The 14,474-nt window shown below is 41.0% G+C and overlaps 1 protein-coding gene across 1 annotated transcript in view; it reads right to left on the bottom strand.

Annotated features, from left to right (window-relative positions):
- kcnn3 (potassium intermediate/small conductance calcium-activated channel, subfamily N, member 3) overlaps positions 1 to 14,474 on the bottom strand; it is a 61,623-nt gene that overhangs the window by 18,361 nt on the left and 28,788 nt on the right. Inside the window, exons 4-6 of the mRNA XM_086311710.1 lie at positions 9,313 to 9,609; positions 8,121 to 8,242; positions 6,020 to 6,161 (exon numbers count right to left, since the gene is read on the bottom strand). Coding sequence (XP_086167836.1) covers positions 6,020 to 6,161; positions 8,121 to 8,242; positions 9,313 to 9,609 — 561 coding nt within the window. The remainder of the gene's footprint in view (positions 1 to 6,019; positions 6,162 to 8,120; positions 8,243 to 9,312; positions 9,610 to 14,474) is intronic.

Genomic DNA, 14,474 nt, shown 5'->3' on the forward strand with positions numbered 1-14,474 from the left:
CACCCTATATCAGGTGTGCATAATTATTAGGCAACTTCCTTTCCTTTGGCAAAATGGGTCAAAAGAAGGACTTGACATGCTCAGAAAAGTCAAAAATAGTGAGATATCTTGCAGAGGGATGCAGCAGTCTCAAAATTGCAAAGCTTCTGAAGCGTGATCATCGAACAATCAAGCGTTTCATTCAAAATAGTCAACAGGGTGTGCAATACTCAGAGACATGGCCAAGGTAAGAAAGGCTGAAAGACGACCACCACTGAACAAAACACACAAGCTGAAACGTCAAGACTGGGCCAAGAAATATCTCAAGACTGGTTTTTCTAAGGTTTTATGGACTGATGAAATGAGAGTGAGTCTTGATGGGCCAGATGGATGGGCCCGTGGCTGGATTGGTAAAGGGCAGAGAGCTCCAGTCCGACTCAGACGCCAGCAAGGTGGAGGTGGAGTACTGGTTTGGGCTGGTATCATCAAAGATGAGCTTGTGGGGCCTTTTCGGGTTGAGGATGGAGTCAAGCTCAACTCCCAGTCCTACTGCCAGTTTCTGGAAGACACCTTCTTCAAGCAGTGGTACAGGAAGAAGTCTGCATCCTTCAAGAAAAACATGATTTTCATGCAGGACAATGCTCCATCACACGCGTCCAAGTACTCCACAGCGTGGCTGGCAAGAAAGGGTATAAAAGAAGAAAAACTAATGACATGGCCACCTTGTTCACCTGATCTGAACCCCATTGAGAACCTGTGGTCCATCATCAAATGTGAGATTTACAAGGAGGGAAAACAGTACACCTCTCTGAACAGTGTCTGGGAGGCTGTGGTTGCTGCTGCACGCAATGTTGATGGTGAACAGATCAAAACACTGACAGAATCCATGGATGGCAGGCTTTTGAGTGTCCTTGCAAAGAAAGGTGGCTATATTGGTCGCTGATTTGTTTTTGTTTTGTTTTTGAATGTCAGAAATGTATATTTGTGAATGTGGAGATGTTATATTGGTTTCACTGGTAAAAATAAATAATTGAAATGGGTATATATTTGTTTTTTGTTAAGTTGCCTAATAATTATGCACAGTAATAGTCACCTGCACACACAGATATCCCCCTAAAATAGCTAAAACTAAAAACAAACTAAAAACTACTTCCAAAAACATTCAGCTTTGATATTAATGAGTTTTTTGGGTTCATTGAGAACATGGTTGTTGTTCAATAATAAAATAATTCCTCAAAAATACAACTTGCCTAATAATTCTGCACTCCCTGTACAATGGCAGAGCCCGAACCAATATCCAATTAAATATCTGCCCAGATGAGCTGATGAGGGGTGCGCACAGGAGATGCCTTTGTAATCTGACAGATTTGAAGCACCTTTGCAACTTAAGTTGTGCCAAATATATTGCCAATTATTGTCAAGTCATGATGTGCCCTACTTTCAGACTCCTACCCAAAAAGAACCCATCCATACAAGCAGTTATTAGCGTGTTGTACATAAATTTGTTGCAGACAGTTGTTCATAAGTGGCGATTCTAGGCTCCAGTTGCCTAGGTAACCTTCTAATGTATTTTTCCAGTCTGTCAAATGTTAATCGACAGTATCCTTTGCTCTCATTGATAGCTGCTTCAGTCAGTCACCTTGACTGAGAAGCTGAGAAAAGTTCAACTCGGGACACACACGTTCTCACTTGACGTCACTTAATCTCATTGACTTCAGTTGATATCTGGTCAGCACCTTACTGCAAATTGCTTCCTTTGTAGATTACCTTTAATTTGAATGTATATATATATATATATATATATATATATATATATATATATATATGAAAAGAGGTTATTATTAGAAAATATTATTATTTCCCCACTATATGATTTCAGTTTGTTTTACAATTGGATCGAATGCCAAGGTTTTGCACCACAAAAACCTTGCATGTAAACATAGGCTTTTGGAATCCACTGTATTATTTCACAGTAAAAATAGGTAAAGCATACGCACATTCAATTTTTATTCATGCATACAGTAGTGCTCTCCAACAACCAATCCTTGAATAATAAAATGTCATATAACTACAGCTGTGTCTTACTATACTGCCATTCATTTATTTGTTTATAGACCAAGCCCTACTTCTCAGTGCAGTTTAATAAACACTTAATAATCACTTCATGTTGTACACACGACCTGTGTACAACATGAAGTGCTGTATCACATATGCTGTACACAACATTTGTGGTATAGTGTACCTAACCTCCATCTTGCTATCCACCCACTCACAACAACACACAACCACACACAAATACACACTAACACCTGGCACACCCCCAGGTAGCCTCAGGGCAGTGGTATATTCCAACACCGTTGGCCTTCATGTGTTGTCATAGTAACAACAGTGAGAATTTCTCATTATGCAGTAGTTTTAGACAGTCAAAAAACAAACAAACCCCAAAACAAATAACAACCACAAAATGAAATAAATAAATAAAAGTTTTCTGCCTTAACCTGTCAGCCCTGCGCTCCCCTCCGACCCACCAATCCCTGTAATTCCATAACATTGCTACACCTGGTCTCTTTCTCGTATAGTTATGCTTTAACTTTCTCTTTCCACCTGCAGCCTCACTTCATCTCTGATGATCAACAAAAATAAAGCACTTTGACCACTGTGAAGAGTGTGATGAGAGTGTGTTTGTGTGTGACAGGAGAGGAGCGAGTGTGTGGGAGCTGTACTCAGAGTGTATGTCAAGTTCTGTGTCAGTGTTGTGTGGAGGATGTGGAGTCTGTAGCAGTGGGCTTGGGACCATTTGTATGCACCCCATTTTGTGTCTGTTTTTGTGTGCGTGTTACGGTAAAAGTAGTACTCTTTCTCAAACACAGACTAGATGATTCATCCAGAAAATGGGGGTATGTGTGTGTAAGTGTGTTTTTATTCACACATTTAATGGGCTATACAGTGAGCCGGCAGAAACAGAGAGAGTGGACAAAGTGAGGATGAAAGAATACACATGCAGGTTTTGGGCTCTTATGGAGATAAGAAATCCATTTGAATTAACTTTTTCAATCTAATAGATAACTTCAAAGACCAAAGTACATACTACAGAAGATGCAAAAGAAAAGAAAAAATGTAGTTTGGATTGTGAGAGTTATTTTAAGTTGTTCCCTTGATTTTTTTCTTCTTCAAACCAACGTCTAGCAGTCATTAAATTACATCTCAAGGCACTTCTCAACTGCCTTCAATACTGTTATAAATGGCATTGGCAAAAAAAAGGCTGTAGGTGTTCAAAGAAAGTGGAGAGATTTCACATTTCTAATCCTTTTTCCTGGTGGTCTTATGACTACTATAACGAAAAGAAGGCTCTTAAAATATTTCAAACTAAGCATTTGCACACTTTATGCAGCTGTTTTATTTGTGTAACACCTCCAACTGTCTTGGAGGTCCCAGTCTGCTCATGTGGACAACTGCCTGACGGTGGAGACATTGGGATGTGCCTGGTCCTTCAGACTATGGGGGCTGGCTCATGTTTGGGCCCATTTGCCCAGGTTTCTATCTGACATCGACCACTTTTGCACTTGTGTTTTTTGCAAAGATGGTTGATATATATATATTATTACACACTGTATTAATGTATTAATACAGTGTGTTACGTGTCCGTGGACTCCTAGTTGTTTTCAACTAATTTGGGGGCTCGTCTGGGATATCTGAAACTTGTTTGGTTGAAGCTTGTTTAGCTGTGTCATATGGAGTTGCTGTCACTGACTTAGTTTGTGGTTTCAAATATAACATTCTTCTTAGCACGCTTTTGGAGGCACCTTGACACAAAAATGGCTGCAACGTTTGCATTTTGTGTATGTATAAAAGCAAGCAAAAGGTGATGTGATATCACACTACAGTCACCTTTAGCAGTATTAACTTAAAATAATAATTTCCTTTATGACAATTAATCTCTTACATCATTGTGGAGCATTTTTGTCCGCTTTACAACATTGCATTAATTTATAAACAGCAAGCTTAAGGACACTTGGACTTTGACTGGGTAACAGATTGTAACGCCTTGATTCATTTCTTTTTCACTTATTTTGTTGTAGATTTGCTGCTGTATTTGGGGCATTGTTGTTGTTGCATGGACTAAGCTTTAGCTTTCTAGTAATACTTTGGTATACAGAGGAGTTAATGGCCAACAATGGTTCCCCCCTGACCAAATGAACCTTCCGATCGTGGGGCAAACGCTCTACCTAATGAGCTATCGCCTCATCTTGTCTGTCCAAATGACATTTTTAGAAGTTTTGTGGTTTATTCAAAAACAACTTGCGACCCTAAGCTGTGTTACCATGTTCTATTTTGAGAGAAGAGGCTTTCTGCAGTAAAGCCTTCCAAACAAGCCATACTTGTTCAGTCTTTTTCCAATTGTACTGTCATGAACTTTAACATTTAACACGTTATCCGAGGTCTGTATAAACTTAGCTGTAGCTCTTGGGTTTTTGCTGTTTCCCTAGAACATTGCATAATCTGACCTTGGAGCGCATTTGCTGGGATGTCCACTCCTGGGAAGATTGTGGCACTGTCTTAACACACAGCTGAATGCTCCAGACCAACAAACTGGAAAAAATATGTGCTTTATAGTGGTGACCGGACGTGCTGATAATCAAGTAATCAGATGCATTTGATTAGCAGCTACCCTCCACCCTGTCCTAATTCCCATGGAAACTTTCTTTTTTCACATGTCTGTACTCACATGACACCCACTCATGTCAATCTTGTCAATGTCATATACTGAGGTTATATTTGTGATCATATAATCAAGTTTTACCTTATACCCTGATTCATCTAAGGACTGGTTTTGTTTAAATTGTCTTCTTTCATATGAACACACTGCTTTTATAAGTACAAGGAAAAATCTTATATGTAATGATGTCTTCTATTTTCACGAATGAATGAAGACAAACAGCATATTACATTATTATTTACAGTTCATGGCAACCAACCTTTCCAGTGTCTAATACAATCTTTCTCATGTCCTCTACTTGAGGATTTCTAAGAAACACAGTGATAAATTGGAACTTGGCAATAATAATGGGCAAAAGCCAATTTGGAAAATGAATATCTATTCTGTTAATTACAGTAATTCCCCCAAATAAGCTGAGGGACCACTGAACAGTGAAGTCCAGCTTTTAATCTGAATAAAGTCTCCTATCAGTCATCGTATTCTCCTCTGGCAACAAGTATGAGGACCATTGTGTCCTTTGGGAAATGTATTCCCAGAAAATCATATTATTATTTTTAAACCCTATTTTTCCTTTCCTGACCTTATCTGCACAGGTTAACATACTTATCACATTTAATTTGAGAACATGCAATATTTAGTTATAGAGTTATTTTAAAAAAATCTAATTTTCTTGCATTTCAAAAGACGCAAATTGCCTCGACTCATTCAGAGAAGTGTTAAAGTAATAGTGACAAAGATGTGGAAGAAACAGAGTGAAAGAAATGTTCGAAGGAGGAAAGAACACCTGTGAAGTGAAGCAAATAGAGGATCAGTCGGCAGCTTAAACATTGACAGATGGATGGTAGATAGAAATAAACACATGGCCTCAGGGAAGGGGAGATGGACAGTGAGAAAAAAGATAGAAGGAGAAACACAAAAAAGAGAGATAGCACAAGAGAGGAGGAAAGTGGTAAAGAAAAAAAATGAAAGACCGACAGAGGAAAAAAATGAGAGTGGGAGGACATGGCACACTGAAAGGTAGGACCTTCATTATGCAATGAGGACAGACAAGGGAATAACACGCATAGAAACACACACACACACACACATAAAAAAACACACACACACACAAACCACTAACATGCTCTTGTTTGCACGCCTACACACCCAAAACACACAGAAGCACAGATGCAGGCTAATTCAGAGAGGATTGCCCAAATTACACAAATGGGAGAATTTCTCTTGCAAATGACAGCATGCGCTCTAATCTGCTGACCTTTGAACGAGGGGAGGACAGCACTACTGGGAGAGCAGAGAGAGGGGACGGAGAGGAAATGTACTGACCATGATGCCCGTGAGCAGACAGACTCCTTTGCCACAGTAAGTATGAGGAACCATGTCTCCATAGCCAATAGACAAGAAAGTAATAGAGATAAGCCACATGGCCCCCAGGAAGTTACTGGTCACATCCTGGGCATCATGATACCTAAAAAAAAACAAACATGTTTATTGTTAGAGGATAAAGTCAGTCAATAGTAAAACATCTAAATAATAATAATGAATAAAAACAAACAAACAATAACTGTCCCACTGGTCCTGTCTGCGAATGTGGGCGTCTAACCGAAATAAATGTTTCCAGCAATTTTGTCTGACGCATAACACATAACTGCATCTTTTGCCTCCATCGTTCTTGCCCTACGCGCAACACTGTTACCATAGCAACCAAACCTGGTGCAGATCTGAAACAAAGTTTTTCTTTCAATAAACTATTCAGCAGAAATATAATAAGATGTAACCTTGCTTGCTAGCAACATATATATTTGCTCTGAAGTCTCTCTATTCTCTAAGACTGAAAAGTCACATCTTTGGACGCCGTTCGAAGCCATTTAGTTTTTTTTTTTTTTTTTTCTTCATTAATTTGATTTGGAAAGAAGCAAAATGCCAGTTTCTGCCAGTTGGATACGGACCAACCGAGGACTCCCCAGCAGCCGGGCAGTGATGCATTTAATCAAGCCTATTAACCAGCTGACATTTTCCTACATTTCCTTGATTTATCTCCAAAAACATTTGAATACATCTCCTTTTGCTTTGCACTTGATGGCACATTACAAGCATTAAATAATCTGTAAAATTTAATTATCAATCTCTTAAATGTAACCGAACAACTGGATTTAGTGCTCTTTAATAACAACAGAGAAACAGATATGTTTGCAAGCCGTTTCATTTCTGAGCGTCTGTCTGCTGGATGCAACAGCGGTCGATAAATCACCAGTCTGTACTGCCATGTGTTTGCTGCTGTATTGAGTATGATATGGATTTCTCTTAATGTTTTTTTCATGTCATATATATATATATATATATATATATATATACTTATATGGCATGAAAAACACATATTGTGAGATGTGAAATAGGAAAGAATGAAAATAAAGCTGTAACACACTGTACTGAGCTGCTATAAGCATACTTTTAGGTGTTAATTAATATCTTTGTTAACAACTATACATGTGTAAAACATCTGCAACTGGTGTATTAAATTACAGGAACTGTTTGACTTGCTTATCTAATCATAAAAACCAGTAAAAAACAAAAACCCCAGCTCTGTCCACTTTTCAGAGTCATTGCATCTGTAAAACCACAATTTTGTGTACATTTTTACATTAAATCAAAAAAATGCGATATAACATGTCTGTTGGTGATCTACCAGCCGCAGCTATGGTTTTAAATCAAAAAGAAAGACTTAAAAGCGACATCAGTCACATCTCTGTCATAATAAAAGTCAGTAAGCTTATTCAACGTGATATTTCCAAGGTCAGGACATTTGAGCTCAGAATGTCTTCGGGAATTTTAATACACATTTTTGATGTGGGTGCTTAAACATACCTGTGGGTTAGTTATTCTCGTGTAAATGTATGAATCTCTATGAGGATTTGGCACCGTGTTTGCTCATGTAATGTTTCATTACACTGTGGTGAGGAGAGCTATATTGTACTGTTATTGCTATCTCTTTTTTACTCTTGACAAATGATCAACTATTAAGTCCTTAATTAGGTCCTTAGTGTCTGACAAACTATGTTCGAGTGTCCCGTAACAATATCAGATTGTTTATTGCTTAGAAATGCCTTATTGGAGGGTCATTAATGTTAATGAATGTTTTCTTCAGACACTATTATATTGATTTTTTATTTTTATTTTTAGTCTGACAAGCAGACAAATGAAGTAACAAATCCATTGCCTGAACAACTGCTGAGAAAGCCTCATAAACTGAAGTCTAAAGAGGGATTATGTTGCACAGACGTCTCAGATTATAGATTCTGCCAGTTGAATTTAATTTCTGAGTTGAATTCCTCATCTGATCACAGTCCAACACTCACACTCATGTACGCTCATGTACACGCAATAAACACCAAATCACAATCGCAAACGGACCAGCTTTAGTGCTAACCTCTCACACACTCGTACGGTCCAGGCAGCAATGATCCACAGAGAGATGCTGAAGACCAGCAGCACCGTCCCAGGGCAGATCGTCATAAGGGTTTTCATTACAAACCGCGTGTTAAAATGGACCTAAAAGACATTTAGAGACACACACATACACACATTGCTTCACTTTTTTTCCCCAGGAGTTAATCTTGTGCTGCTCTGAATCCTTATCCTGCACACTGTTTCCCAAGCGGACTTGATGTTTTACTAATTAGTCCTCTGAGTAGCTTTTGATAGCAGCACTCAGAGAATCTCCACTATAATTGGAGTCGAGATCAGGGCTTGCCCTCTGACTCGGGTCAGGTTATACGGTGTCTTTGAGTAACTGGCCTGTGTCAGTGTACTTTTTTATCTCTGGCTCATTCATCAATAAGAGGCAGACAATCAACTTCTGGCAGATGGATCATTTGATGCTTGAGCCCTGGAAGGCTAAAGCAGCTGATAAATGAGTTGTCATTTACAGCTGCACTTCAGTGGCAGCTTCACCTTCCCTCCACGTTGATGCTGCCTGAGGGTCAGAAGAGAGCCGTCGCCGATACACGCGCCACCTGCTAAATTACTCGTCTAAAAAAATCTCCTCTATATCTCTCCCGCTGCACTTGCTCTCCTCCATCTAGTTTGCACGTTTGCAACATGCAACATCTCTACTTCCTGATCTTACAGCAATGTTTGTCGTATAAAGTCATTACAAATCTGGCATCAGCCATTTGTTGCACGACTTCAACATATTTCTGCACTCATACTGCAATTTCATTCTAGTTCTTTCTCTTCATGGCCCATTTGAGCTGTATGCAATAACTTGTTTCCATTTCACACTCTCATCTCATATTGTATTATGAAAGATCCACCACAGCTTAGATCTAAGTCTCTAAGCACAGTGACAACAAAAGGACAGGAAGGGGATTTGAAGCGGTAGATGAAAAGAAACAGCTGGACTAGAAGGACAGAAGGGGCAGGAAGAACTTCAGATAGTTAGAGCGAAAGAGGCCAAGGATAAAAGGCACAACATAGACACAGGCTTAATTCAGAGGAGAGAACTCTTGACCTTAATACCTTTACAACTCCATCACCTGTTTCCAGCAAAACCTTTCACATCCACACTTTTGAAGGCATACCGCTCAGAGAAACATCTACAAGATTAAAACTCTCCTGACCTTATTGAGGGCACCTATACTCCTGGAGGAAGCGTCGGTGAACAGTTTGCTGTGCAGAAGCATGACTCTGGCAATGAGGTAGAGGCGCAGGAACATGGGCACGCTCAGCACCATGTCCAGGTCAGCCTCGGCCTGCGAAGGCGCGTACGAGAAGGCCAGCCGTGCCCGCCACTGAAACTTAAAGTCCCCAGGCACCGGATGCACAGCAGAAACGAGCAGCTCCAGGGCGATTAGCAGAACCCTCTCCATCGTCATGGCGATTCGCCAGTCGTCTGCTCCGTTGTCGATGACAAACAGCTGCGGGGACAGGAAGGACATGTGGATAGTCAGTTGGGGAAAGGAGTTACGCTTCTTTTAATGTGTCGCTGAGAAAACTTTTCATCGTGATGCTCGGTTGGCACGGTCCTTTTCTCATCAGTACAGCTGACTAATCTGATGATTAAAGAACGCACCTGCAATTCAGAATAAATGTCTTCCCTGAGATGGAAAACACCATCCATTTAATCAGTAATCTATTCAGTCCCCACACAGTGCTTTGGCTCATTTTCATATAACCTGAAACTCTTCTCTTGCTAAAATTAAACCAAAGATGCTGATTCATCTGGAGCAGTGGCTCTTAAGCTAAACAGGTTTCTAATGATCAGAGAGACAATATTTAAAAAACAAGGGCAGTATGCTGTGATTTCAGCCGGTCTCATGGGCACATGCCAGCGATGACTCTGAAACCGGTGGGACACTGAGCCACTGCAGATGGGGCTCGGACGACCAGGGGAAAAATATGGAGCGAAACTAAGTTGAATGAATGTGATTTATTTGTTTATTTTTTGCAGGGAAAATAAATAAACAAGAGTCTGCAGATGGTACGGAGCGGACTTTTTTCATTAAAATTAAACTTAGATCCTTTTTTTTATTGTTAACTATTGGTAAAAAAAAATTAGAAAAATTGTGTTGTAGGGTGTGAACATTTTTCAGCTGTGTAAGTGGGCCAGAAAGTTTAAGTTTAATAAAGAAGGCCACTTTAATTGTGGTTTTCCCTCCTCGTACGTTGACGTTCGGGTTTGTAATTGCTGTGGTTACACTTGATATTGTCACCAAAGCCATCGTTATAAGGAAGTGGTAAGAGCAGGTTTCATTACGGGGGCCGTCCTCCAGACGGTGCTGACAAGAGCTAGGGGTTAGGGAGGAGGAGGTGGTGGGGTTGATGAGAGGAGAAGGCGGAGGAGGAAAGAGATGGATGAAGTGCAGAGGAAATGAAGAGATAAAGATAGGAATGAGGAAATATCAGGTCAGAAAGGGCACTGCAAAAAATCTCTTTGTTCTTTAGACACTTTTGACTTATTTGAGGATTATTTTTGTTAACGCAAAATAATATTTTTTTTTAAGAAAGCACCATTTTTGAAGCTCTGCATTTGGGATAAGTTGGAATTTTGCAGTGCACTGGCATACATTTTTCACCTCTCAAAACAAAATGCTAGGACTCAATTGTAAAATTTGTAAAGAGATTACTGCTGGGGGGAGAAAAGGTTAAGGAGCGAGAGAGAACCAGAAAGCAGAGACTAAAGAGAAAGGTCGGGGCATGGGGAGAGAAATGAGGAACTCCCCCGCTGGAAGTCAGCTGAGTTTACCAATTGATGTACTGCCTGGAGAAACAGCCAGTGCTAACAATTGCTCTTTACCACATGATTCATCTCAAGGGCTTTTAGCCCACACCAACATTTATTTAGGAAAACAAAACAAATACAACAAGAGGTCAAATGAAAGAGCAAGCGGCCATGACAGCTGTATGTGTGTCACAGCCACCTGGTCACCGTCGTGATGAAGCCGAACTGAAGCTTTCTCAACCACCTACATGCATGCACCTCCACATTAATCATCACCTTCGTCTAGCACGGTCGGTTGCATGTTGTTCTACTTCTATTACATGTATGCACACATGCTGACTACATGTGTACAGATACACACATATGTAGCCTGCGCACACACCTGAGCCATTTTGCAAGCTATCATTTGCACCAAGGGTCAAACGCTGGCTGTACTCTTTAATGGTCTCACACAGCCTATGTGTGCGTGCGCGTATTTGCATGTGCGTGTGTGTGTGTGCGTGCACTGTACTTGTGTGTATCTGTGTATGCCTGGGCGAGTTGGTGAGAGAGTGTGCAGACCCAGCCTCGTCATGGTGACTGTTGCCAAGGCGACAACATCAAAGAGCAGCCAAGCTTAATTAGGATCCCCAGTGTGTGTGTGAGAGAGAGAGAGAGAGAGAGAGAGAGAGAGAGGGAGAGAGAGAGAGCCAAAAAGATGGAAGGGAGAGACGCGGCAAGAAGACGGAAAAAGGAGACACAAGAAAAGAGACTGAGGTGTGTACGACAGCGAGTGAAGAGGTACAGAGACGAAAGCACAGACAGGTTGTCTAGCACCCACCTTCCCCGCAATGGTTTTGGGTGTGAGTGACCCCTCAGATTTAGGTGACAAAAATCTGTTCACAGTGTCACATTATTGGGACTCACCAGCCATTTAGAGCAATAGACTTAATGTTTATGGCTCATGTTTGGGAGTTGTGTAATCATAGTTGTGTTTAAGTTTAGAATAAGTATCCGGTGTAAGTCATGAACTCCTGTGTGATAAAAACAGGTTTTCCGTGTTCACATGAGTGTTATCCATGCAGTAAAATGTATGTATATTCATTCATACTCACACGTTTTGCCCACAAGCCACCTGTCATTCATTCTTTTCTCCCTCTGTATGAATTTGTGTTTCTTGGCGTCTTTCTGCCTCCATTTTTCTTTCACCATCCCTCACTCCTGTTCCCTTTCTCGCTGAATGACATTTCTCCAAATCAAAACGGAGGTGATCCAGTTTCTTGCCACAGGAGGAAATGAGCACCTCTCCCTTCCTCTCTTTCTCTCCCCCCCCTCCTCGCCTTCCCCTTCTGCCCTGTCCTCCCGCACACTGCTGCTGCTGCTGTCGGTCTTTTCCTGGCTAAATCGCCATGAGGAAGGGATAAATAATTAAATTCCATTAGGAAAGTAATCTGTCAATTGGAATGAGTGAGTGCCACTGCCCCCACATGACCAAGACAGAGGGAAAGGATGAGGGAAGAGAGTGTGGGAAAAGTGTATGCATGTGTGCACAGCCATCAGGAGACAAAAAAGACAGGAAGAGAGTGAAAAAAAACCATAAAGCGCCTGGTAACAATGATGAGGATGAAGAGAAAATAGATAAATTTAAAGTCTGTGCCATTACAGGCTGAGGGCAAGGGGCAAAGAATATAATGGAAAGCAGACAGGACAGAAGGAGGTTAAAGGAAGAGGAAAAAAATAAGCCTGACAGCAAAAGACAACGGGGATAAAAAGGAAAAGGAGAAATGTGCAAAAATGACAGCACCAAAGATAGACTGAGATTTCTCCACAGGTGAAGGTGTGAGGTCTGACAGGACACTCTCCACCTAAAGCACTCCCTGCTCCAGCTGCTACGTCTGTAGCCCGCTGGTCAGTTTGTGACCTCTCCATCTTTTCTTCTCAGCCATCCAACCATGCCTCAACCATTTCTTGCTCCCCCCAGGCCATCGTACCTCTCTAATCGGGTTAAGTCCCCGATTGCAGATGTCTCTCATCACGGAACCAGATGCAGCACTGGTCAGACCCTACCAAGCGAGCAAGCAAGGACAATTTTGCACACTCGCATGCACACAAGCACGCATACGCGTGCACATGCACACATCCAGACGATCCTATAAAGTGCAGCAAAGACTGAAAAAAGCGACAGTTGCATGCAAATCAGCCTCAAGTCTCCATTTCCCATGGGAGTGAAAAAAGACTAAACCCCAGTCTGGGGCAGAGACAGTCCTAATCACTGAAGGAGATGATGATAGAGCGTACACTAAAAAGCATGCACACATACTCTTACACACAGTCACAGCTCTGGGGGGATGTCTGGGTCCTACAGCATGGAAATCCCTAGAACAGGCAGAAAATAGATTCACACACCCTGATATACGTGAATATTCAGAGAGGATAACACACTTTCCCTGACTGTGATTGCAGCTCTGAGGGAACACCCCTGTGGCTGTTTCTATGAAAGAGGAAACGAAGGGGAGAGGGTTCACCAAAGTGAAAAGGAAGTGTTGGAAAGTGCGAGAGATGAGGAAAGGTATGTGTGCATGTGTGATGCTGCCTCGTTTGCCACCAGTCTAAAAACAGTAAGTGGGAGAGAGTGAGGAGAGGTTTCCAGCAGCGTTGTCTGGAGACCAGGAATTTCCTCAGCGCGAATACACGAAAGACAAACTGAGATGTGAGCAATGGCCAGAGGCTTCAAATCCCATGTGATAAATTAACAATTCCTAGAAGTAAATGGTCAAAATGCTTCCTGCGCGTTACGAGTCTAAAGTGGATGCTGTAGTTTACCTCTTGGTTGTAGTTTCAAGGGCAAATGTATATTGTGCCAAAAATGAGAGCAAGACATCATAAAATAACCGTCCCACTATTAGACATCTTATGGCTGCACTTCACTTTAAATAACAGGACACAGCCTTTTTGGAGGGCTGCTGCTCACTTTATTACCCTAATGCCATCCTGCCTGCATTTGAGTAGCTGTGAGTGCCAAGCTCGTGTCTTCTTGATCAATGGACTGCTTCTAAAATTCTCCAAAAGTAACTGAATAGTACAGCTCTGTAATGCTTAAAGTGCACTAATGGACTGGAGAAACATCCCTTTCTCACACACTCTCTTAGCGTTTCTATTTGATTAATTTCAACAACAATTCAATTTTTGCCTTTCACGTCTGGATTTCTTTCAAGTTTATGAGCTAAAAAAATGATGCATGTGTGTGTGTGTGCGTGTGTGTGTGTTTGTGAAGAACAGAGGCGACTCGTGAGTTATCAGAGTGAATCACATAACAGAACTTCAAATACATGGAAGTCTCTGGACGCCACATCAAACACAGCTGAGATAAGGTGAAACTTTCTGAAATATTCTTTTTCTAAGCAAACATTTAGCCTTTGAAATCATCTATCATTATCTTTCGAATCAGCCAAAGGATGCTTGCAAACTTTGGTTTTAAAAATTCATCACTGGCTAGACTAATGCTACTGTACATAAATCTCCAGTAATGCTCCATTATTTCTATCCATACTCATGCATCTATTAAATTTATACTAAAGGTGT

This window comes from Aulonocara sp. 'chitande type north' Nkhata Bay, linkage group LG11 (genome assembly GCF_057382095.1).
Source record: "Aulonocara sp. 'chitande type north' Nkhata Bay isolate Kocher_YH1m ecotype deep benthic linkage group LG11, A_spYH_male_GT1.1, whole genome shotgun sequence".
In the NCBI taxonomy this organism is placed as follows: Eukaryota; Metazoa; Chordata; class Actinopteri; order Cichliformes; family Cichlidae; genus Aulonocara; species Aulonocara sp. 'chitande type north' Nkhata Bay.